This window comes from Cyprinodon tularosa, unplaced genomic scaffold, assembly GCF_016077235.1.
Source record: "Cyprinodon tularosa strain WSP-4 unplaced genomic scaffold, ASM1607723v1 ctg294, whole genome shotgun sequence".
NCBI lineage: Eukaryota > Metazoa > Chordata > Actinopteri > Cyprinodontiformes > Cyprinodontidae > Cyprinodon > Cyprinodon tularosa.
Window position 1 is genome coordinate 30,800 of NW_024039001.1, and position 24,973 is coordinate 55,772.

The following is a 24,973-nucleotide window of genomic DNA, read 5'->3' on the forward strand; positions in this document are numbered from 1 at the left end:
AACCTGCCAGTGTTCCCATTTTCTTTGCTTTGACTGCCTGGATGTTAGTTTTAACACTGATCAGAAACATAGAGCTGGGAGAAAAGAACTTCAGCATAATTGTATTGCCACCATGTGTAACAGTTTGTGTCAAAGGGTTTGACAGCCTGACCTCAACCCTGCATTTTTCTTCAACTTATAATTTAAGTTAATAAGCTAAAATGGTTTAAGGCCATCAGTTTCCTCGAATCATTTTAGTTTAACTTGTCAAGTTCAGATAAAGGTCAGAGGGAGAACAGAGGGAGCCATTGCTGTAACAAACCCTATTGTGAACTTTGCTTTGCTGGTTAAAGGTCTACCAGAGGCTCAGAGCTTCTCTGATTAGCTGTAATAAATGTAAGGCTTCTTTTACTGCTGTTTTTTTGTCTTTTTTTTTCCTCTCAAAGGGAATTTGATTTGCCATTTATTTGAATGATGTCTATATGATTGCATATTTCATCCTTTTTTGAAACAAGGTGCAAAGAGGGAAGCTTTCTTTTTGTGTTCAACTCTTTTTCAGGTTATTTGCAGCCTCTCTGCTTATATGAAAGCTTAGAAAGGAAAGTCTCCGATAATTGATTTGTCAACGCATGAAAGCTCTGCAATGAAGACAATTAAAAATGACAATCTGAAGCAAAAAAATCAAACTGCATCTCAAGATTTATTCTTTTTTCCCCATGTCTCTATTTCCCGTCCCATTACACCTTCACTGGATATTTACAGGCCACGTTAACACAGATTCTTGTGTGTAATTATGTTTGGTAACAGATGTTCCTGATAGCCTCCAAGCCTGCAATCCTGGTTGGAGCAGATTCAAACACGACTGAGCTAAAAACATACTCATAATTTTCTCTAGAGTTGGAATGTGAGCAAATCCCAGTTTTCACAAACACCTGGTTCACACTGAGAAACATAAAGACTTTATTTTAATAGCATACTGGATCGTTAATATGAAAGATGTTGTACAAATACATTTCTGTTATCTACACTTCATCAGAATCCCAAAGATGATCGGACGCTGTGATCACTGCAGGTCGTCGTCGTCGAACAGATCCTCAAAGTCTGTGAATGGAAAGATGGAGACAAAGAGAGATCAGCAAGCTGAAAATTAGTCCAGCTGTTTTCCTCCAGACTCCTACCTTCTCAGCTAATTATCTTGCATATAATAATTTTTCTCCCCCATCTCCCACTCAAGCTGAGACACTCGCTTTAAATGAGCCAAAACTCCTCCCATACAGAAGCAAATACATGCTGGCATTGATCCTAAATGCTTTTCCTACTTTGTAGGCACTTTTAAAATAAGAAACATCAAACACAGCTTCGGTATCCACCCCCGTATGTTGGATATGGTTATATAATCTCTTGGAGAAAAGGTGATTTTTGTTTTTATTGCAAGACAAATTTAAATACAGCACTTAATATTATTGAGATGAGGCCTTAAAAAAAAAAAGAAAAAAAAGAGTCATTCTTAGCTTTTCCCTCTTTGTTTGCTACTTTTTGATTATTTTTTCCCCGTCTTACAGGATTTAAAGTACAGGTTATAACTTTCTAATACTACCTGATCCTATCTGAACCTTTTAAACTTTCATTGGTGATCTGCGATGTTTTGCAGCATAGCTAGCAGAGATAATCTGTTTTTTATTCACAGTGTTCACTAGTCAGCTGCTCCAGTAACTGCCTAATAAAATTGCTTTACAAAATGTAATTTATTTTGAAAAATTAGCTCCAACTAATAAAAATAAAAATATAAACACACATTTTGGCTACGTTTACACTGCGAGCATTAATGCTCATTTTCGATTTTTTTTTTTTTTTGTGCAAACCGATTCTGTTCACATTTTCAAATATATGTGACTTGTATGTGATGTCCTGTGTGAGCTGCATTTATAAAACTTAAGTGTCCCGCATGGGCAGTTACGGAAGAGGATTAGGGCCACTGAAAAAAAAAAGTTAACTGATTTTTTAATTTTATTTCAGTTTAACATGGGGAAAAAAGTCAGAATTCTGACTTTCTTCCCATACTATACTGAAATAAAATAAAAAAAATCAGTTAACTTTTTTTTTTCAGTGGCCCTAATCCTCTTCCGTAGGCAGTGGAGGACGCAGTGACGTTAAAAGCAAACGTGCCGTTTATGGAAGTAAACATGGATAGTAGTGCTGGAGCACAGCTTTCATTTCCTTTCCAACCTCAGCCAGTGTTATTTACACAGGTTGAAAGGTTAAAAATAAAGACTGCTCTCCACACCATCGTCTGCCATGGTTGTTTTTCTTTGCATTTTTATCTATGGGATAAGTGACAATCTCAAAAAAATTAAGGTCATCTTCAGCTCCTTGCATCAATATCAACCCCTTTTCATTTTCAATGCATTTTATTGTGATTTTATGTGATGGACCAATGCAAAGCAACACAATTGAGAAGCAGAAGGAAAATGTTTTTTTCTTTTTTCTAACAAACTACACCTGAGAAACTCAGTGCGTTTGTTTTTATCCTTCCCCTTTCTTTGATACCCTTAAATAAAACACTGCGGTACAAAGTGTTAAACTTAACTTTGGTTTTATTAAGTTAGATTGTGGGAAAATCCAACTATCCCCCTTTAACGACAGACCTTTCAGACACTTAGACAGGTATGGGGCATTGCAGGCTAACAAAATAATCCGAACGACCCCCATTCCAAAGGGGGGGATCCATCTGTCCGTTTCAATTTGCATGTTTTCAAAACAAAAACAAGTTTCCAATGGGCTGCTGTATAAACCTCAAACTTGATGCTATTCCAAACATTTTGAATTGAAAAAGCTTCCTGGATGGGAAGCGAAACATCTTCAAACTTGGAAACAAAGTCCAGTGGATTGTTTTTAATTTTCTTTTTTTGAAATGCCTATGACCTGGATGACGGAGAATCTTCACCAGCATACTGTGGGGGGAAAAAATGGTAAAAATGAATATTTTTTTTTAGGAATTGACATTTAGGCAATTTATAATTGATGTAAGAGTCGGTATCAATGGCCACGTCTGTGAGTGCAAACAGGGAATCTGACTTTCCGTTTCTATCGCCTACATCATCATTTGCATATTAAAAAAAAAAAACAATTGACGTGTAAACACTGTTAGAGGGGGTAAGGACGGGTTAAAAAAGCAAACAAAATAATTAGTATGTAGAAGTATGCAAGCTGTTTTATTTAAAAATGAATACATAAAAAGAGGAAGGCAGGTCGTTAGAGTGCAAAAGCCCTGATTGTTCCAGCAGAGTATCTGACTTCTCATGGCCTGGGGAAACAAACCGTCTCTGTGGAGGTTCATTGCTGCTATTAGCACTCATCCCTGAGAGTAGGAGTTTGAACAGCTTCTAGCCAGGATGAGTGGGGTCAGCAGGGGTGTTAGTGGCTCGTTTTGTTTGGCTCTAGACAGCTCAGAGATAGAGGGAAGGTCGATGCTGTAGATCCACTCTCTAGATCTTGTTTGGTTGCAGTTTGGACCCGTCCTTGTTTAGTAGATGAGCAAAACAACAATGGATGTGGATGAAACGGTGAGATTGATGTAGTAGATTAGATGACCAGCAACCCCAGAGGAAGGTTGTACTTCCTGCTATGCTACAGGAAGTAGACTCTCTTCTGGACTGTGAACATACATTTAGTTAGAATCTGTTCAGCACAGAATGCCTCACACTAGGACAGATTTTAGTTTAGAATAATCCTGTAATGTTTTCAAACATCTTTCTACTGACTAGAAGTGAAATCAGGGTTCTGGAGCAGCTCTAGTGCCGAGCTGCTGTAGCTGATGGGGAATGTGTAAAAGGAGCTAAAGATGAGGGTCATGGCAGGGAGGTCTTCCAACCTTAAAGCTGTGGAGCTCATCCCAAAGAAAACGTTGCTCAGGAAATATAAGGTCTGCTATAATCCCCATACAGATAACTCCACTCATTCAGTGGGCTGTGCACCATTTTTAGCATTGATCTTCCCCAACAACATAAATATGAATAAATGTTATTGTAAAGTCCATGTTTAAATTAAAAAAGATTTAAACTCTTTATATTCCGGGGGTACAAATAATCCCAGTTTCATTGTAATTTGGGCGATATGTAAACCCACACGCCTACTTGCATTTTTAGGTGATTAAAAAATAAAACAGTGACTTAAAAATAGATTTTTGTTCCTTTTACAGAGCCGAGTTGACCTTATATTGTATTAGTGGTAAAGGTCAAAGCATCATCCAATAAAGACGAGGTTCTGGCGTTATCACTGCTACGCTGCAAACGACACAGAGCCGAACTCTAAAGCTGAATGTCATCCAGCCATTCAGCTGCAGCCTGATCAGCGAGGAGTACAAAAATATTCAAGAGATATCTGAACCAGTCGGCTTTTAGCTCATCAGATGAAGGGTAACTTCTGCTCCAGTAGGAGCACCTCTGATTTAAAGGATAAATGTATTAATATCGCAAACAGTGGATTCCACCAGCAGGACTTAATAAAGGCCTTTTCTGCAACAGCTGCAATAAATTTTCACTCCACCGCTGCTTTTAATGAATCTAAAAACTAAACCGTTGGAGAAACAGCTAATCAGAGGATGCAGGTGTTCATCAGAGGAGTCAGGCAGACCTGTTTGCTGCACCTCTCATTTTCAGGTAGGGGACCAAACATTAGCTAAGCTCCAGTGAAAAGGTGAAGCTTCTGGTACCCTAACAATAAAAAAATGTCTTACCTGAATGGAAATTTATGTTTGTAGTCTTGTGGACATTTAATTAATTTTAAAGATGTTGTTTGGGGTTTTATGATCTAAATACTATAGAATATAATGTCTCTAAATATAATGAAGTCCCACAAATCCTCTAAATTTTTATTAAGTAGTTCAACTAACAATCTATGCGTTACTTCATTATCAATCCAGCTGATGTGTGAAAACTTCAGAGGTCTGTTAGGAACAAACAAGTAGAGTTGTCAGTAACGCGTTACCCTAATAAATTACATTTGGCAGTGATAGTATTACAGTTACTGTGGTGGGTAACGTGTCATAACCTGAGCTGAACAACTGCGGCCAACAACCTAAATAAAGATTTATGTCTGTGGTGCAACAGTTTATGTTGCACCACAAACTGTCCAGGTCTGGGAGGAAATACCTCAGAAGACCATCCTTCACCAAATCAGGAGCATGCTGAGGTATTGCAGGGAGGTCATACGGGTACGCAGAGGTCACAGAGAAACCTGAGCCTAATTTTGTCCTGTTCTAACGACATTACATTAAAGTTAGATCAGTCTGTGGTGTTTTTTCCATTTTTATTTTGTCTGTGACTCCAAATCCAGCCCTCAATTGGTTAATAAATTTAATTTCCAATTGATGATTTTCCTGTGATTTTGTTGTCGGCACAGACTTTGTGCAGAACAAGGTATTCAGCAATAATATTTCCTTCATTCAGATCTAGGATGTGTTATTCGAGTGTTCCCTTTATCTTTCTGAGCTTTCTGTCAACAGATCCAATCTTTACAGGAAAGTGAGGCAGATTGGAGTGAAGCCATAACAGCGGTTTGCTTAAAACCATGCAGTAAATACGTGTTAGAAGCAGGGTTCTCACCAGCGTGGAAATCAAGCCGATACGATCATTTTTTATAAGTCTAACAGCTCTTAAACTGACATCTGGGCTCCCCCCCAGTGCATTTCAGCACAGATGCTTTTTAGGCTGAAACTTACAATGGAAATATGCTGATACTCTGACTTTTAATGAGTACAACCACTATGGAAACTTTTTTTTTAAACACATTTACCTCCTTGTTTGCACACACGAGGAAAGCGCAGTGAAAATGTGAGCTCTACACCGTTAGGACTGTCATGGGCTCGGCTCAACAAGGCAGGTGTAAGTTCTTAAAAAATCCTGATCACCCTGAGAAGGGGCTCCAGTCAGATAGGAGATACTTTTTTTCCCGGCAGAAATTATATAGATTGCAGGGAAATTCTGAAAAAAAATGACTGCAAAGCAATGGGAAGGAGGCAGCTGTTCGCCTTCCATCAGGAACACCAAACTAAATCAACAGCAGAGGGAGGATGATTGGTTTAGATCAAGGACTAGTCATGTGTTCACGTGGCCAAAATCCAGTCCTGAATTTTAGGAGATTTCACTGAGCTTGAGCTGTTGTAGGGTTTTTTATGCTTTTTTCCATATGAAAGGGCAAAAATATTATTTCTCTGTATGTGGAAACTTCACTAGCAGAAATGTAGCTGTACAAAAGATTGAGAGCCCTGCATCACATACTTATACTTCGCTATTATGCACCATTTGGTGTTGGAGTGCCACATAGCCCAAATGAAACACACTAAGTTGGAGGCTGTAACGTGGGAAAAAAATAAAGGAGTTCAGAGGCTGCAGAAAAAAGATCAAGTTTTGCTCATTTTTCCACAAAAGAATTTGCACATTTGTCCAGAATTGGAAATAAAATGATAACCTAATCCACTTCTTTTTGGGACCTTTCAAGACTTCAAAGGCCGCCTGCCTTAAGCTGAGGGATTTTGAACTGCTGCTCAGTGAAGAACCAGGTGGAGTAAAACATCAGAAACCCTTTCAGGAGTTTCTGAGACATCCAGTGTGTGCAGGCATTTTAAAGCAGCTGACTGACGACGGCGAGGCGTCCCGCTGAGTCTCAGTCTGAAAGCGCCTATAAACTCACTTTACCATGCAACTGCATCGTCTTTTTAACAATCAGCTCCTTTTCTTTCTAGGTCATGTGCTGCTGAGCCAAAATGGTTCAGCTGGGAGCCAGCGCTGCAAGACAGAAAACAGATTAGCTCTGTACTCTCTGCGCTCCACCCGCACATTAGCTGCTGTTCCGAAGGGGAGCAACAGGATCTTTTTAAAGGTTAATGTGAGACAATATGGTTCAGGGGATAAACTAGATTACAAACCTACACTAGATCTCCCGTTTTCCTAGAGTCTAGCATTCCTCTAACTTGGAGGCATAGCTCAAAAAAGTTGAATTTCTTTTAATCAAATGAAGCTGTTTATTTAAAGGCATAAAACTTTTCAAGCTTTTGAGGTTGTGTTAACGCCTAAATCAACTCATCAGCTAAGAATAATTGATGTGTAAAGTTTGTATTCATTATTATTAATATTTTATTATGAACAAATAAAATCAAGAGGCATTAATCTGAGCAAATATATTCATATCAATCACGTTTGAGTTAAAGGACAAAAAAATAAGAGTCTCTTTAACCTCTTAAAATTCACCTAACTTTGGGTAATCCTCGCTTATTTTGCATACCCAAATAGAAAAGCAAATAACTGAGGAACTGTAAGCCCAAATTACATTTGTGCTACTTTATTTAAAAGCTAGCACCTTCTGAAAATATACAGGTGCTGGTCATAAAATTAGAATATCATGAAAAAGTAGATTGATTTCAGTAATTCCATTTAAAAAGTGAAACTTGTATATTATATTCATACATTACATACAAACTCATATATTTCAGATGTTTATTTTGTTTAATTTTGATGATTACAAATGACAACAAATGAAAATCTCAAATTCATCATATCAGAAAATTAGAATATTACTGAAGACCAATAAAAACAAAGGATTTATAGAAATGTTGGCCAACTGAAAAGTATGAACATGAAAAGTATGAGCATGTACAGCACTCAGTATTTAGTTGGGCCTCCTTTGGCCTGTATTACTGCAGCAATGCGGCGTGGCATGGAGTCGATCAGTCTGTGGCACTGCTCAGGTGTTATGATAGCCCAGGTTGCTCTAATAGTGGCTTTTAGCTCTTCTGAATTGTTGGGTCTGGTGTATTGCATCTTCTTCTTCACAATACCCCATAGATTTTCTATGGGGTTAAGGTCAGGAGAGTTTGCTGGCCAATTAAGAACAGGGATACCATGGTCCTTCAACCAGGTACTGGTAGCTTTGGCACTGTGTGCAGGTGCCAAGTCCTGTTGGAAAATGAAATCTGCATCTCCAAAAAGTTGGTCAGCTGCAGGAAGCATGAAGTGCTCTAAAACTTCCTGGTATGTGGCTGCGTTGACCCTGGACCTCAGAAAACACAATGGACCAACACCAGCAGATGACATGGCACCCCAAACCATCACTGACTGTGGAAACTTTACACTGGACTTCAAGCAACGTGGATGAAGTGCCTCTCTTCTTTTCCTCCAGACTCTGGGACCTTGATTTCCAAAGGAAATGCAAAATTTACTTTCATCAGAGAACATGACTTTGGACCACTCACCAGCAGTCCAGTCCTGTTTCTCTTTAGCCCAGGCAAGACGCTTCTGACGCTGTCTGTGGTTCAAGAGTGGCTTGACACAAGGAATGCGACAGCAGAAACCCATGTCTTTCATACGTCTGTGTGTGGTGGTTCTTGAAGCACTCACTCCAGCTGCAGTCCACTCTTTGTGAATCTCCCCCACATTTTTGAATGGGTTTTGTTTCACAATCCTCTCCAGGGTGCGGTTATCTCTCTTGCTTGTACACTTTTTTCGACCACATCTTTTCCTTCCCTTCGCCTCTCTATTAATGTGCTTGGACACTGAGCTCTGTGAACAGCCAGCCTCTTTAGCGATGACCTTTTGTGTCTTGCCCTCCTTGTGCAAGGTGTCGATGGTCGTCTTTTGGACAACTGTCAAGTCAGCAGTCTTCCCCATGATTGTGTAGCCTATAGAACTAGACTGAAAGACCATTTAAAGGCTTTTGCAGGTGGTTTGAGTTAATTAGCTGATTAGAGTGTGGCACCAGGGGCCATCAATTTTGAACCTTTTCACAATATTCTAATTTTCTGATATGATGAATTTGAGATTTTCATTTGTTGTCATTTGTAATCATCAAAATTAAACAAAATAAACATCTGAAATATATGAGTTTGTATGTAATGTATGAATATAATATACAAGTTTCACTTTTTAAATGGAATTACTGAAATCAATCTACTTTTTCATGATATTCTAATTTTATGACCAGCACCTGTAAATATAATAGCCTAGTAAACTAGCTCCACCCGTCAGCGGCCTAAATCCTTTTTGCCTGCGAGTGCTCTAGCCTCGATCAATGCCCCAGGCCCTAGAACTGGCGGGCCAATCACAACTCAGAGATGTGTTTTGAATGTTTGGATGCAAAGCGGGCGGGGTTCTGAGGGTGTGACGACAAAGCTGTGCGATGCTGGAGAAAGCAAAACAAGGAAGATGGCAACAACTATTGAACAGTTCTCGTTTGACTCAGCTTTGGAATCAGTTTTGGAAGGATTAGACTTGGGGTTTTCATTGAAACATGAGCAGGAAGAGGCTCTACGCTCATTCATTTTTAAGAAGGACGTATTCGCCGTTTTACTGACAGGCTGTTCGTTTACACTCCCCCACCAGCTTTCTGTCATGCTTACTACGTCACAGTCAGTTACGCTCATTGGCCAATAGGCACAGACAGTGGTTTAAAAGACAACAGGTTTTTCCCATATAGAATGTTCTGATGTCTCATTCATCGGGTCCAGACTAAATGACACATTTAATCTCTCATTTAGACTGGTTGATCAGGCTATAAATATAAAATAGTGTGACTAAAACGCAGCCAAAACTGCATTAGTTAAAAAATGACTCAAAGTGGGGGGTTTTCTTCTCGAAAATAATAAGTCTTTTTTTGAACAGCAGTAATAGAGAACAGGCTTGAAAACATATAGCTCTCATCATGTCAACCACAACTGCAGAACATTTCAGACCTCTAGGTGTAGCCATTCCAGAGTTGTGAGGCCATTTGACCCATAGAATAACAATGAAGCATTTCGATGGCCACAAATCATTTATGAAGCAAGTCTCGTGAACTGAGAATACTTGATGTGTAAAGTCTTCAAATATCTTTAAAGGACCTCTGTCATGTTGGAAGAGGATCCAGAGAATAAATAAACTTATGTGAGTCTCTGAACAGTAAGTAAAGAGTCATTATGGTCAGAAGAGGAAAAGTCTGTTTCTTACCATTAAAGAAATCTGAGTGAACAGCTTTCTCATTGGCTGCTAGGTCCATCAGCAGGCCGCTGCTGCCCCCTGCCTGTTAACACACAGAACTACATTAAAAAGCACATACTTTATACAGATAATAACAAAGCTGCTGATTAACCAAGAACAACAAAACAAGATGGACGCTTCAATGCTTCTGCAGTTAACTCTTATTATATATGATGTGTTTTATCCTGAAGAACAAAATTCAAATTAAAGTTATGGTGTGTTAAAAAGGAAGTTATGTCTCCCTGAAGGCGATTACATGTCGGAAATTCCCTCCTGGGAGCAAGCTACTTGGATTAATTACTCTCAACTCAAAACTTGGTAAAACTATATGAAAATTACTTAAAAAAGGAGTAAAAATGAACAGTTTATTCCAGTTCAGATCGTTACAGGACAGAGAAATTGCTTGGATTCGGCACCGCTGAGGGCTCAGCAAGCGATGGCATCCAGAAAATGAGCCCCAAAAAAGGTCATCTGCTTCTTATACCTCACGAGTCCATGTGTTGCATCAAGTGGATGCTTAGCTGTTCCTGTCAGGAACTGACACGCCATCCATGCCCTGACCTTTGTGCCTCTATGCCTCAGGATTACAAAAAGATCTTCTTTATCAGCCTAGCTCCAGGATGCATCATTATCCTGTGCTTGTTGTACAGACAAAAATACTGTCCCCATTAGACGGTGATACGGCATGTGAAGGAAGGCCGTCCACCCCATCTAATCTGGCTAACAGATAAGTAATACACATCACTAATAATAAAACTAACAAGTGTTAAAACAATCAGACACATTTGAAAGCTTTTAGCTGTAACGTTTGTACAATACCTAAATATAAGAGAATATGATTAAATAGTTTGTTTTAATGATGAAAAGTCAAAAGGCGTTATAGAATAAAAAGATTAACCCTTTGAAGATCTACATTTCAAGCTAAGTGTCATTGGGCGACAGAACAAAATCCTTCGGTAACATTTAAAAACAACATATATTTAAATAGCAAAAATCAAGGTCAGTGTAATAACCAGAAACTAATATGTTAAAAAAAAAATCTTTTTTTACAGTGCTTTTAAAAGAAATGAAAGAAAAAAACAAAACTATTGTTTTTGTCAAAACATACCTTAGAATATTCATGCTGATACCAGGACTAATGATTTTTACTTTTTAACTTTAGACCCTAACTTATAATTTTTTCTTTCAACTTAATGTAAAGCCGGTAATATATCATCCTAGATGTAATTTGCCAAAATGATGTGTGGTAGTATCTTCAATGAATGGGCTGGATATAAAGATTGAGCTTCTAGATCTCACTGATGGATGGAGGCATGGACTCTCTTTGTTTGATCATTTCTGTCAAGATTTATCAAAGGTTGAATACTCAAGGAATTAAAATTAATTGAGAAGTTCAGACAGAAAAGAATCAGATTTGATAGGATCTGGATCTGAAAGGAGGAATCTGAATGGTTCATATTGAAATGCTGCCGAACCCTACAGCTCTCACTGGAGCGGTTCGCAGGAGAGTGTGAAGCGGCCGGGATAAAGATCAGTGCCTCCACATCCGAGACCATGGAAAAGGGTAGAGTGCCTTCTCCGGGTTGGAGAGAATGTGCTGCCCCTAGTGGAGGAGTTTAAGTATCTTGGGGTCTTGTTCACAAATGAGGGGAAGATGGAGCGGGAGATCGACAGGCGGATTGGTGCGGCGTCTGCTGTGAAGCGTGCCCTGTACCGGTCTGTTGTGGTGAAAAGAGAGGTGAGCCAAAAAGCAAAGCTCTCGATTTACTGGTCGATTTACGTTCCTACCCTCATCTATGGTTATGAGCTTTGGGTCATGACTGAAAGAACGAGATGCCGGATACAAGCGGTTGAAATGAGTTTTCTCCGTAGTGTGTCCAGGCTCTCCCTTAGAGATAAGGTGAGGAGCTCAGTCATCCGAGGAGGACTCAGAAGATCCGCTGCTCCTCCACATCGAGAGGAGCCAGTTGAGGTGGCCCGGGCATCTGATTAGGATGCCTCCTGGATGTCTCCCTGGTGAGCTGTTCCAGGCACGTCCCACTGGGAGGAGGCCCAGGGGGAGACCCAGGACTCGCTGGAGGGACAATGTTTTTCAGCTGGCCTGGGAGCTCCTTTGGATTCCCCCGGAGGAGCTGGCCCAAGTGGCTGGGGAGAGGGACGCCTGGGACTCCCTACTGAAGTTGCTACCCCCGTGACCCGACCCCGGATAAGTGGAAGAAGGTGGATGGGTGGATGGATAATTGAATTGCTGCTCAGCTGGGTATAACAGAACAAAAAATGGATACAATTTTCTTCACAATATGATTCCAGCTTTTAAACAGGACTTTGTTAAAACAAAGTATTAAATAACTTAAAACAAGGAAACCTTACTTAAAACAACTGAAAGCTATTGTGAGAAATTATCATAAACTAAACCCTTGAGCTAAAATGCAAGTCAATTCTTTGGAAATACAGAACCATAACAGAAAATTTATTTTAATTTAAAGGTTTATATGTCTGCAGCAGAAATAGACCAGCGGTTATCCTCTGTGTCATTAAATGACTCAGTTTTGAACAAAGAGGGTGAAATACATTTTTGGTTTAACACAATCTTAGCGTGTATCACACCACCACGCGCCTGATTGATGTGACATCATATATATATAAAAGACTTAATAATAACTTTTTTTTTTTTTTTTTTTACCGTTCATTTGGATCTGCATAAAAGAAGACGTCTGCAGACGTTTTCATTAACGAGATTAATTCCAGTAATTAGCCTAGCTTGTTTTTGGTAAACATTCACGTTAATTTATCACAGCTAACAAAACAAGATATAAATTAACTACATTTTAATAATGACATGAAAAGTCCGATTGTTTTACCTTTTGTCTCACTTACTCGAACTCTGTAGAAATTAAAAATTAAACACATATCATCCTGTAACTGCTGCTAGCATTAGCACTGTAGCTAGCATAGGTAATTTCTGTTGCGTTTGTTTCAACCGACCTCGTCAAGATCCACGTAGGGTCCAGCTCCTTCAGGAAACATTTCATCCACCGCAGGTTTCATCTTTTAGTGTAAGTAAAAAAAAAGCAGTGCTTTGAATTGCTCGGTTTAGCTGGCAGCGAGGCTTGCAATCCAAGGGACGATGGTAAACAAAACAAGGCTGTGCGACACCTAATTGGTTCCGACTGAAACTTGTAGCGTCACATTTATTCCACTACCAGGAGATTCAATTCTTTGTTCAAATATCTTTACTTTACAATTGAAAGCTCTGTCAGTTACTTTAATTGTTTTTAGTCCTAAAATAACAAAATAAGACGATACAAATACCATAATTCATTGTGATTAATGGCACTTATCCGTTGGTATTATTTAGAAGGTAGTTGCTTTATTCATTCAACTGCCTTGGTCTTATAATTCTAAATATATTTGTACAAACATTTATTTATAATAAATGGTTTATAATAAATAAAATGAACCACACCTTTAGAGATAAAATTTTATTTTAATTAATTTTCTCTTGATTAAAAGTATTCATATATATATAAAGAGTGATGCTGATGACACTAATATATTTTGGTGCAAAGTTTCTAAACTGTTGAAGGTGAAATTCCTGTGCTTTTAATAAGCTGTATTCTCCAACTGTCTATGCTCAGCTTTTCTACTCTCTAATCAAAAAGATGATAAATATTCGAAGGATAGCATGTTGACCTTAAATATTAATCTTGACAGTGTTGTTTTATTACATAATAAAATGCATTTCATCATCACCGTCATTTGTCATTTGCCCCCATTAATGCTAAGCAGAACCTAATCTCTTTGACAGAGAAAAAAAAAGTGCATAAATGAATTCATTCTTTAGAAACTTTACCTAGAAGCAAATTTCTTATTTATTTTGCACGCAGTAGATGGATATATTCTCTAATACAAGCAACAGGGCTACACACGTCTGTATCTATGGCTATGCTTGAAACTAAAGAAAGTTTAAAGATGATAAAATATGTGTTCTCTTTTTACTTCTACATCAGTATAGTTTGATCCCCTTTGCCAACAATGCCTGGCTCCATTCTCAGTGTTCATGTCCTGCATTGGACTCATATCCCAGGGTGTCTCCAAGGGGCTGGTGGGCGAAGAAAGCCCGAGCCATTTCGTTGATGTGGTTGTAGGCCCCGATAGATCTGAAGTATTCAACGTAGTTCCAGAAGTCTGAGGTGGAGTAGGGCCAGTAGGGAACAGCAGGGGGTTCATCGTATGGAACTGAGGGGGACACAGAAGAACGGAAAATTATGTTAAGCTAAAAATCTTTTTATGACCATTGTTTGTCTGGTGAAGAAGGCTCAACAAAGGCTCCTCCTCCTCTTCTTCTTCGAAGCTTCTTCCCAAGAACTGTCAAAATGTGGCAACCCCTCTGCCACAGCACAACAGGAGGTATCGCAGAGTTTTTTTTCACGGATAAATCTCTAAAATAAGCAAATTAAATTCAGATTTTTTTTTTGTTGTGCATAGAAATATACATACACTTTTATGTAAGCAGAAATAAAACCTAAACATAAAGAAGCAGTGTGTGCATGCATTTGTGTGTGTGCAATCTCAACTTTTCTAATACATAAAGATTAATCCACACAGAAATTAATATTTTAGAAAATGAAGATATGTAGTTTAATTGAAATCCTACCTCCTTCTGGGATGAATCTGGCCACTGTGGGGTAGAGACAGAAAGAAAAAGGGAAAAGATTCAACATTCCTAAACATTCCACAGTTTTCCATGAACAAAGAAGGGATTCAGTCCTGTAAAACGAAAGGGGGGCTCTTTCTCAGAGGACTGCAGGAATACCTGGTTCCTCAGTAAATATTTTCCCCCGGGCTGAGCACACATGGAGCATGATTGAATTCATACAGACCTCTCTTTCTATTCACAACTAAAACGTATTAATGATATTCAAATCACATGCATTCAATTTAGTAAATAAACTGGAGCTAAAAAACTTTGTTTTATTTAATCTTCATTTAACAGTCATTTAACATTAAAATGAAGTAACTCACCACTTAATTGAAAGGCAACGAGGCAGAGGAGCCCACTGATCCACAACAGCTTCATCCTGCCTCTTAATTAGACAGAAAAAAAAACTTTTTTGGCCTGAAAAGCATTTAGTTTAGGGTGAATGCAAATATCTTTACCTGCTCAGAGTTCTGTGACGGTTCTCAAAGGAAGGCTGCAGCTGGTCTGCTGTGGTGTGAGGAGGCTTGGAGTGGAACAAGCAGCCTAATTCCAGCACACACACATACACACACAGCCCAACCAGCCTGTCCCATTCACATCCCAGTGACATAGCTTCAAATCCATCCTCACAGGGCTGCTTCCCCCCTGCAGGGCCTACAGAGCAGCTCTTAGAGAAAATTCATGGACTGCTCAGTTGGTGTCAAGGCAAATATTTGATTTGCTCAAAAATAAACCCAAGACTACTCACTTTTGGATCCAGATTTTACACATTTACAGATTCTTCACACCCACTAGTAGAGGACCTTTTGCAAATAAAACCCTCATATATAAAAATATACTCTCTTTCATATAAACTAGGGTTTTTCCTGACCTCAAACACAAAACAATTAACTGTTCGACTGTCTGACCATGACTGATTTATTTCCAGAAAGTATAAAAACACAAAGCACTAATGTTACAGACCAGTGGAAATATTTATTTAGATAAAATCAGGGTGTAACATTATCAATGACCCCTTTACACCCCCACCATGGACTGTTCTCCCTGCTGCCCTCTGGGAAGAGGCTTCACTGCATCCGCTGCAGGTCCAGCTGGTTCTGCAACAGCTTTCCCCACTGCTTCAGACTGTTGAACTGTTGAACTGTTGAACTGTTGAACTTCATTACACACGCACTTCAGACTGTTGAACTGTTGACTGTTGAACTGTTGAACTGCATTACACACGCACACAATATTTTGCACCACCAACGTGGCTGAAACTTTTATAATAATTTTAAATAAGACACAACTCAGCATCATACTGAATTTTGCACCATATTTATTTTGCACTGAACATAACCTTTCCATATTAATGCCCTTTTGCACCATTATTTTTAAATTGTTTTTTTCTTTTCCTATACTGTTTACACGATGATCACTGCTGCACTTTAAATGAGAGTGTTCATTCCACTGTTAAAAGCTGTAAGCAACATCACTGTGTTTTCTATACACTCAGTCTATACAAAATGGCAATAAAGTTTGTCTAAGTCTAAGTTTACAAGTGCGAAGCCAGGAACAGAAGCATCGCTTTACAACGAAAATATTTAGGTCACATGTGCCTGCATGTTGTAAAAATACAATAATACTGAGTTATTTTCTTTTTAACCTGTCCAACGATACATTGTTCAAGCTCTTTATACACTAACCTTCACTCATTTTAGAATATTTAACAGCTTTTTAAAATCTTTGATCTTTGTTGACATGTTTAATAATCATCTTCCTAAAAAAAAAAAAAAAAAAAAAAATGTTGATTTGTAATTTTATTATCTTTAACTGCTGCTACTCACACGATATTCTCTAGTGATGTAATGAGGAATGGCTTCATAAACATTTCAGCCTGTTACCTCAAAACTAACCCCCTGAAAATGCATATGATTACTTAACTCTATATTTTTTCATAAATTGTTCAATTAATTAAAAAGGAATCCGTGTTTGTGTTCAGGACTAAATCCGGGGACAAGAGGTCTTATTAAGTTTCACATCTTCATGCCTCCTTTCAGACATAAACACTAAATCATACATATAACGTAACCACATATAGCAATATTTATAAAAAAAATCTTTGCATGTGTTAAATTAGTAATTATCAATAAAGTTGGTGAAATATTCTTTCACACTTTTATTTTTAAAGTGACATTTTATTATCAAATATTTTAAATGTTTTTGTAAATACTGAATATGACATTTAATTATCTAATGTTATATTTTACAATTGAATGGTGCATTTTTTAACACCTCATAGATAAATAAATAAATATTACATTTACTTATTTTTAAAGTATACTTATTTATTTAATGACACATTCATAAGTATGTATTTGAATATGTGATCTGGTGCTTCACTTCTAGGTTTACTTCACAATAATTGTAAAAACATTTTTAAACCATCTGCTTCTTGTTGGCATCAGTGATCCTCAACAGAGCGAACATCTCCGTAAAAGACAAGAAAAGGAAAAACACAAACATTCTGTATATTTGATCAACTTTCAATATAAATATGGAGCATGTAAAGGAAAGCTATGTGTTTCCACCTTGAAGCTTTCTCTCTTCGGTTATTTTTCGTGAGCAGAGATCAGTCGGGGCAAACTCTTTAAATTACACTTCATAAAGTATATGTATTACATAATCATGAGACATGACAAAAGTTTTTAAATATGGGTTTAGACCAGACATGGGCAAACTACGGGCCGTATACAGCCCGTTAAGCTTTTTAATCCGGCCCGCCGAACTTGTCCAAATTACCGTATTTTCACGACTATAAGGCGCACATAAACGTCTTTTTTTTGGTGCGATGCTCCCTATGTGTGTTGTAACTGCGACTTTTGAGACCACCTCATTGAGGAGATGATGAAAGAGTGGCTGAGGGAGGTGAATGTAAGGAGACCAGGTGGTTTTTTCCACTCATCACCATTGCTGTTAATCTGTGACTCTGTGCGTGCCCATCTCACAGCTGATGAGAAAAACATGGTGAAACAAATTAATGCTGTGCTCGCTGTGTGAACCGGACGCAGCAGGCGCAGCAGAAGCAGCGAGTTTACATGCAAAGTCAATGGTTGACGCGTGTATAGGCGCAGCAAAAGGTCCCGCAGCGCATTTTGAGCAGCAGGCGCAGCGCGTCGGGAGCGTTCTGACGCACCGCCAACGCGCTGCTGCTGCTCGAGATGCAAAAATTGAAGTTTTGCTGCTGGAAGCGCCGCATCAACCAATCAGAGAAGCTGGTCTGGGAGCTGACAGCGAGACAGACACAGCGCTCTGATGACATATGATATTAAGGCAAATGAAAAGGGCTGGATGGATGAGGAGATGATGAAAGCGTGGCTGAGGGAGGTGTAGCCTATGTAAGGAGACCAGGTGTTTTTTTCCACGCAGCACCATCACTGTTAATCTGTGACTCCATGCATGCCCATCTCACAGCCGATGTGGAAAAAAAAGGTGAACCAAATGAACGCTGTGCTCGCCGTTATCCCGGGGGATCTGACAAAGGAACTTCAACCGCTCGACAACGGTGTGAACAGGTGTCGAGGAGCCGCCCGGCACGGAAAGTGACTCTGACAGCAAAGAAGGGGAAATTGGCATGTCTGATTTAGCGCAGCTGTTTAATTCAGAAACAGAGGATGATGACTTTGATGGGTTTGATTAATACTTTGTAATAAATACTTGAATAAAGCACAATCATACTCAGTTTTGCTCCCGCTCTATTTTTCTACCTGAAAACTTCATTCAACAGCAGCCTCTGGGCCGGGTCGCCTCCGATTTCACCGCGGCGGCTGGCAGGTGTTTTTTTATCTAAATAATCTAAATCATGCAGGAATATTTGCTGTGATCAGTGGGAATAAAGTAGTTTTAATATGCTTTTAAGTGAGAAAGTCCACCTGAAAACTTAATAATTGCAGTCAGTTCATCCAGATTATCATCCTACCTATACTATTTCTGTCGGAGGTGCAGAATTGCCACAACGAAACTAACTCCAGACTTTGATGCACTGGCAAAAAAAGGAGAACAACAACACTGTTTCCACTGAAATGAGAGTTTTTCTACTGTGTTATGAAAAAAATAGCAACTTGCGCATTTACGCACAGCAGCGGTACAGTAGCTTAATTACATGCCGCACATCGCTCTCATTTTTAAGACCCCTTCCTTTCGTTGGGTAATAATATGTTCTGAATGTTGAAAGTGATTCCATTGATTTTTTTTTTCACTAAATGTTGATTTCTTTAAATTTACACCTTGCAATTGTCTGTTTTTTTATACATTTCAATCCCCAGGTTTAATAAATTACATTGCTTGTCCAAATGCTCCTGGCCCGGCCCTTCTGTCAAATTTTAGAACCCATTCTGGCCCGCAAGTCAAAAAGTTTGCCCACCCCTGGTTTAGACATTAATATGACATAGCTAAAGCTATCTAAACAAAGTAAATCATCTACAATAAAGGTTGCTACATGTTTTCATTCCCTTAGGAAGAATCACATCAGGTTGATAGTTATTGAATAATAATTGTTTTCTGATTTGGCAAATCATTCAATGCAATATCATTGAACCAAATAATGTTTTATATATTTTTTGAATATACAGTGTGAATTGGTTTTTACATTTCAATTTCTCTAAATTACTTTTAAAAGTTAATTTGACCTCATTCCAAACTCTTGAAGACAATCTTTGATTTTCAAACATAAAATCCGCTCGGACCTATGATATCATTGTGATCCATTTTACTTTGCTTTTTTCTTCTCTGTAGACCATTTAGTTTTAGCTAAGTTTCACCAGCCAAGTTAAGAAGTATGAACTGTTTGAGTGTAAAATATTTTTTGTCAATAAGTTCTTGTATTTGAATTCAAGTTGTGAATTTATCCCATATGTGTGGAGAGTTAATTTGACCATGTTTTGAGCTCAACACATGACAGTCCTAATCTATTTGAATAAATACTGAATAACAAAAAGTTACAGCTCCTCTCTTTCCAGCGTGTATGGAAGCACGATCATTTTAAACTGCCAACCAGTTTGTTTTTTCATAGCTTTAGTAGTTTTAAATGTTTTTATTACTAAGAATGTAAATATGAACATTCAATGTTGTAGCTGAGAAGCTTTATTCTTCAAGCTATTTACTGACTTTTGAAAATCAAATGACTTCAGTGTGATTTAATGTAGGCTGACACAGTCATGGCATACTTATCGATATTTAATAAGTTTTCATATGTTGCTGCAGTCTTGGAGTGTCTCCATGGCGCCCTTAGACCAAACTCGGACCTTGTATCTCCAAGCTCATAATAATTGTAAAACTATGTGTTTAATATACATGGATTGTTGCACCCCAGATTGTCCACTTGCTTATGTCATGCATCCATATATTTTTTCAGGAGAGGGATAGTGGAGATGCAATAGAAAGCGGAGAAACAAATACAGAAGAACTACTAGAGAACATGTTAAACTTGTAAGTAAGAGTTATATAAAAAAAATACTTGCATCCCCTCCACTTCTGAAATCAAACTTTCATCAATGCAACATATTAATGGTTGTATGTTATATGCACAGTCCGACGACTAGGACAGTTGGTTAGAGGATTAAATTGCACGGGCCAGCGCACATTTGTTGGTATCTCTCAGATCCATAGCCAAACCAGTAAACATATTATAAAAGTGAAGTAATTGAAGATCAGATAAGGGTATATTGGTTACGTTTTAGGATGAAATAATTAAAATTAAGAGTATTTTGGTTTAATTCAATCAAGTTGTGATTAGTGACTAAGGTCTGTTGAGTTTTTCAATTTTAAATAGTTAGGATTAGACATGAGTTCTACTGACAATTAGGCTGGGTGACCAGCTGTCCTGGTAAGGTGATAAAAAGATAAATTAAGAGGTTTAGAGGAATTAGAGTCAGGGATTAATAAAAACTGTAATCTTACTCTGTTAAAGAACGTTAGGTTCTGTGTAAGCACCCTGATTCTCTATCTTTGCAGTTCTTTTCCTTGAAAAGAGATCAATCGGGACAAACTCTTTAAATAACATTTCATAACGTATATGTATTAAATAACCAGGAGACATGACAAAAGATTTTGCTAGGAATTGTAATCTTACTCAGATCAGAGAAACTGCTCAGGGTTACAGAATGGCAGCTGCTCACCTCTGGGCTCACCTCTCAGGAAGTGGCCTCGATTAATAGTTAAAAAGGCATTTTATACATCTCCAGCATGCAACTTCATCATATTTCACATCATACACGTTAGCAGATGATTAGACATCCATGGCTTGAGCCTTATCAAAATAGGACACCGCTGCTCTCATTCCATTACCAAATCTTTGCCATGTACAAAATGAGGATTATAACTGTATATCCAGAGAGATGAACTGTCCTAATTAGATTAAAAAATCAGATCTGACACGCAACAGGCAGCCCATACCAGGGTGTGATAAATTCACCAAAGCAAATTACGGCGTCCGACATTGTTTTTATAAACGTATAGACCAAAGCAACACTGATTTTAGTGACCTTTGATCGGTGTTACAGGGTGTTATTACCACCAGCATGAATAACAATCTTACTGTATTTAACCTTATCCTTAGCCAGCAGTTTCAGGTAGGATTTGATGTTGCCCGTTCTGGCCCCAGGCAAACATTTGACTATGGTCCCTGGTGTCTCTAATGCCTCGTTTCTGTCTATGAAGCTGCCAATTACCAGAGTGGGCTTCTCAGTGGATGTGTCACTAACCGGGGTAAAGCAGTTAGAAACATGGACGGGTTGGTGGTGACCAGTTGGCAGAGATTCACGACTAGACTTTCTTCGTATCGTCACCCAGTCACCTGGCTGCGATACAGTTAAAACCTTACACACTTAGTATTTATTGTGATAAGGAATTTACTTTTTTTTTTAACAAAAATGCGGCTGACTTTACTATTAGGAAACAGTAGATCTGTTGGTGTTTATTAAGGACTATAGGAAGTAGAATTAATTGATAATTGAAAGAATTGTCAACTAATATGAATCATCACTTATAGTAACAGTGATGAAAGTGCTACTTGTCCTGACATCGTTTACTTTATCTCCTTTAGCCTGCAAAGACTTTTTGCAACAGGCCTAATCAGCAGACATAAACATGTTTGTACGCCATCTGCTGTCAGTGCTGAAGAACTGTCTGCATTGTCTGTTTCCAAAATATAGTACACTGTTTTTGTTATTATTTGCTTTTTTAAAACACCAATCAGTTATCTATATCCATGGTAAATACAAAAAATAAATTCATAATAAAAAAGAAATAAAGTTAAAACAGTTTAAATTCATTTTACAATGAAGCCTAGAATTTAATTTAATTCAGTTTATTTATATAGCGCCAATTCACAACACATGTCATCTCAAGGCACTTTACAGTTCAACCAGATCATCCAGTCAAATTGATTCAAAGTTTTCTATCTAAGGAAAACCAGTTGATTGCATCGACAGTGGAGAGGAAAAACTCCCTTTTAACAGGAAGAAACCTCCAGCAGAACCAGGCTCAGTGTGAGCGGCCATCTGCTGAGGCCGACTGGGGTTCAAGGAGACAGAAGCAGAGATACAAAAAGCAACTGTAAAAGGCGGCTCCGTCCAGGAAACACACAGCCAGGCAGACGAGCTCCGAGCCAGCTCCCATGTCAGAGGATGAAGAGAGCACATCCAGCCAATCACGGTCAGAGAAACAGGACTACACTGGAAAACAGGCCGATCTCCAGCATCTATAAACAAAGGTGTTGATGGTAGCAGCACAGCTGATATTTCTCTCCAGGATGGTGTCACAGCCAAACAGGAACAGACGAGGCGAAGCTACTATGAGAAAAAGCAGAGAGAGCAGAAGGTCAGAGATTGAACTAACAGATGCTGCAGAATGGGAGAGTAGAGAGAGAATGAAGCAGAATGATGAAATGGGGGTCCCTATGTCCTCCAGAAGTCTAAACCTATAGCAGCATAGCTATAGAGATAGCTCAGGATAACCTGAGCCACTCTAACTATAAGCTTTATCAAAAAGGAAAGTTTTAAGCCTAGCCTTAAAAGTAGACAGGGTGTCTGCCTCACGGACTAAAACTGGTAGTTGGTTCCACAGGAGAGGAGCCTGATAACTTAAAGATCTGACTTTGATTCTTGTTTCCTTTCTGCCTCCTTAATTAGGATTATAATGTTGCCACATCTATAAACCTGATACTTCAATCTGCTTTTTAACATCCTCCAACAGGAGGTGATTATTCTCAATTTGTTTCAGTTATCCTCAAACACAAACGCTGCAAAACAGTAATAGAAATAGTTTACATATTAAACCTGAAACTTTACCAACAGCTGCTGAAGATCTATAGAAAGGTAATTCTGAAAAAAAACTAAAAAAAAACTAAAGGAATCTGTTAAGAGGAGGAGCTCTCCATCGTACATTTGATCTACAGTTAAATCTTATTTCATCAAGTCTAAACAATAAAATGCACATTTTGAAGAAGTCCACAACATCTGGTTCACCTCTAACTCTGCTTGGTTGTAGGTTGAGAATTCAAATCTGTGCGGTTATCTTAACTATTTAACATGTAATCTTTTGGCGAAAATATTTCTAAATCCAATGCAGCTTTATATTATTTTAAAAACTGATTAAGCTAAGAACAATATGTAATATTGTGATAGGCCTGGAGCCATGGATGTCTCCTCATCTGCTAACATGTATGATGTAATGATGTGATGATGTGGCAGACTGGACTTGTATAAAATGCTTCTCTAACTGTGAATTCACGAGATGCGAGCCCGGTTGGTAAGCAGCTGCCTTCTGTAACTCTAAGCAACTTTTTTTGGTCTGAGTAAGATTACAATTTCTATCAAAATCTGTTGTCATGTCTCCTGCTTATTTTATACATATACGTAATGAAGTGTTATTTAAAGAGTTTGTCAAGAGTGATCTCTTTTCAGGAAAAAGAACCAGAGAGGGAAAGCTTGAAGGTGCAAACCCATAGCTTTCCATTAACAGGTATGAAAAAACGGTTCTTGTTGCTTTTAAAGTGACCGTCCCATTGAGGTTTAATATTTAAAATACCCCCTTAGATTAATGTTTGTTTTTTTATGGAAAAACCAGAGCACCTGGAGAAAACCACTTAGATAGACAGACAGACAGACAGACAGACACACACACACACAGACAGACAGACACACACACACAGACAGACACACACACACACAGACACACAGACAGACAGACAGACAGACAGACAGACAGACAGACAGACAGACAGACAGACAGACAGACGAGCCTGTAGTTTTCATCTACAGGCTCTTAGAGGTTCACTTTTGTCGGAACAGGCCCTTAAAAATGTCTTTAAATCTCCCAAAGATACTAGGTTTACAGTTTCGGGGTTTTGGAAGATGACTGCTTAAATATTTTACCACTGCAGTCTGAACTGGAAAAACACTGTGTGATATCATGGCACTGTATATTGCTTGATCCGAGCCAAACTCCTCTCTCAGTTGTTTGCAGATGTCTGTAACAACCTTTTTTACTAATTCTTCATTTTTACTCAGGTCTGCAAGTCTCTTCACTCTCTTTCCCGACATATTGGATAAGCTCTGTCTTATCTCTAGTGACGTCAGGGGTCCGCCTCTTTTCTTTGAACAGCTGAACACTGCGGCCATTACAAAGAAAGCCAAATGTTTGTTCTCATCAAACGTTTCTGGTCTTTTCCTGGGCAGATCAAACGGTTTAATTTCACAAGAAAAAACGGAATCACTAGAGACAGATGCAGACCGGGCAGCATTTCCCTCCGATGTACATGGGATGTCCTGTTTGCTGTCGGTCACGGTACTAATGGACCCTGATTCTTGGGAAAGAAAAGTGTCTTGTTCATTTTGGGGTTCGGGTGTGCTCGGCCTTAGTTCTTGAAAAACACTGGCTTCTGGGCTGTTCGTTTGACTCGACAATGTTTCCACCAGATCATCGATCTTTGAGACTAAGCTGCACACTTTGTCTCCTTCACTTATCCCCTCTGTTTCTTCTGTTTTTATCCAAAGAAAGACTTTTCCAAGGAACAGCTTAACCTCCTCTTCAGTTCTGGCATAAAAAACTTCAGGGCAAATTTGGATCTGCCCAGAGAAGACTCTAGTTTTCTTTAGAGAGATGACAGAATCTGACAGCCACTTTCCTTTTGGAGGAGATGGGATTTTACTATAATACTCCCTTGTGAGGTCTGCGTATAACTGATCAGTCAGTTCCTTTGCAAATTCTTGGATCATGTCACTCAGAAATGGATTTTCCAAAGGTT

The 24,973-nt window shown here is 38.6% G+C and overlaps 2 protein-coding genes across 2 annotated transcripts; both read right to left on the reverse strand.

Annotated features, from left to right (window-relative positions):
* Positions 1-660: 660 nt before the first annotated feature.
* On the reverse strand, positions 661-13,159 carry cops9 (COP9 signalosome subunit 9). Its single transcript, XM_038291132.1, has 3 exons — positions 12,972-13,159; positions 9,957-10,029; positions 661-1,080 (listed from the first exon to the last, which is right to left on the reverse strand). Exons 1-3 carry the CDS (start codon positions 13,032-13,034, stop codon positions 1,043-1,045), a joined length of 174 nt encoding a protein of 57 aa, XP_038147060.1. The 5' UTR covers positions 13,035-13,159; the 3' UTR covers positions 661-1,042.
* A 294-nt stretch (positions 13,160-13,453) lies between these two features.
* On the reverse strand, positions 13,454-15,313 carry otos (otospiralin). Its single transcript, XM_038291131.1, has 4 exons — positions 15,147-15,313; positions 15,012-15,073; positions 14,644-14,667; positions 13,454-14,225 (listed from the first exon to the last, which is right to left on the reverse strand). Exons 1-4 carry the CDS (start codon positions 15,296-15,298, stop codon positions 14,038-14,040), a joined length of 426 nt encoding a protein of 141 aa, XP_038147059.1. The 5' UTR covers positions 15,299-15,313; the 3' UTR covers positions 13,454-14,037.
* Between the last annotated feature and the right edge of the window lie 9,660 nt (positions 15,314-24,973).

What these genes read in the sequence shown, in the direction of transcription:
- otos (XM_038291131.1), bottom strand. Translation starts at nt 15,298, where the DNA reads ATGTCACTGGGATGTGAATGGGACAGGCTGGTTGGGCTGTGTGTGTAT. An exon ending in CGTTGCCTTTCAATTAAGTG is followed by an intron (nt 14,668 to 15,011) that starts GTGAGTTACTTC and finishes TCTACCCCACAG; the next exon opens with TGGCCAGATTCATCCCAGAA. An exon ending in CAGATTCATCCCAGAAGGAG is followed by an intron (nt 14,226 to 14,643) that starts GTAGGATTTCAA and finishes TGTCCCCCTCAG; the next exon opens with TTCCATACGATGAACCCCCT.
- cops9 (XM_038291132.1), bottom strand. Translation starts at nt 13,034, where the DNA reads ATGAAACCTGCGGTGGATGAAATGTTTCCTGAAGGAGCTGGACCCTAC. An exon ending in CCTACGTGGATCTTGACGAG is followed by an intron (nt 10,030 to 12,971) that starts GTCGGTTGAAAC and finishes GTGTGTTAACAG; the next exon opens with GCAGGGGGCAGCAGCGGCCT. An exon ending in TCACTCAGATTTCTTTAATG is followed by an intron (nt 1,081 to 9,956) that starts GTAAGAAACAGA and finishes TTCCATTCACAG; the next exon opens with ACTTTGAGGATCTGTTCGAC.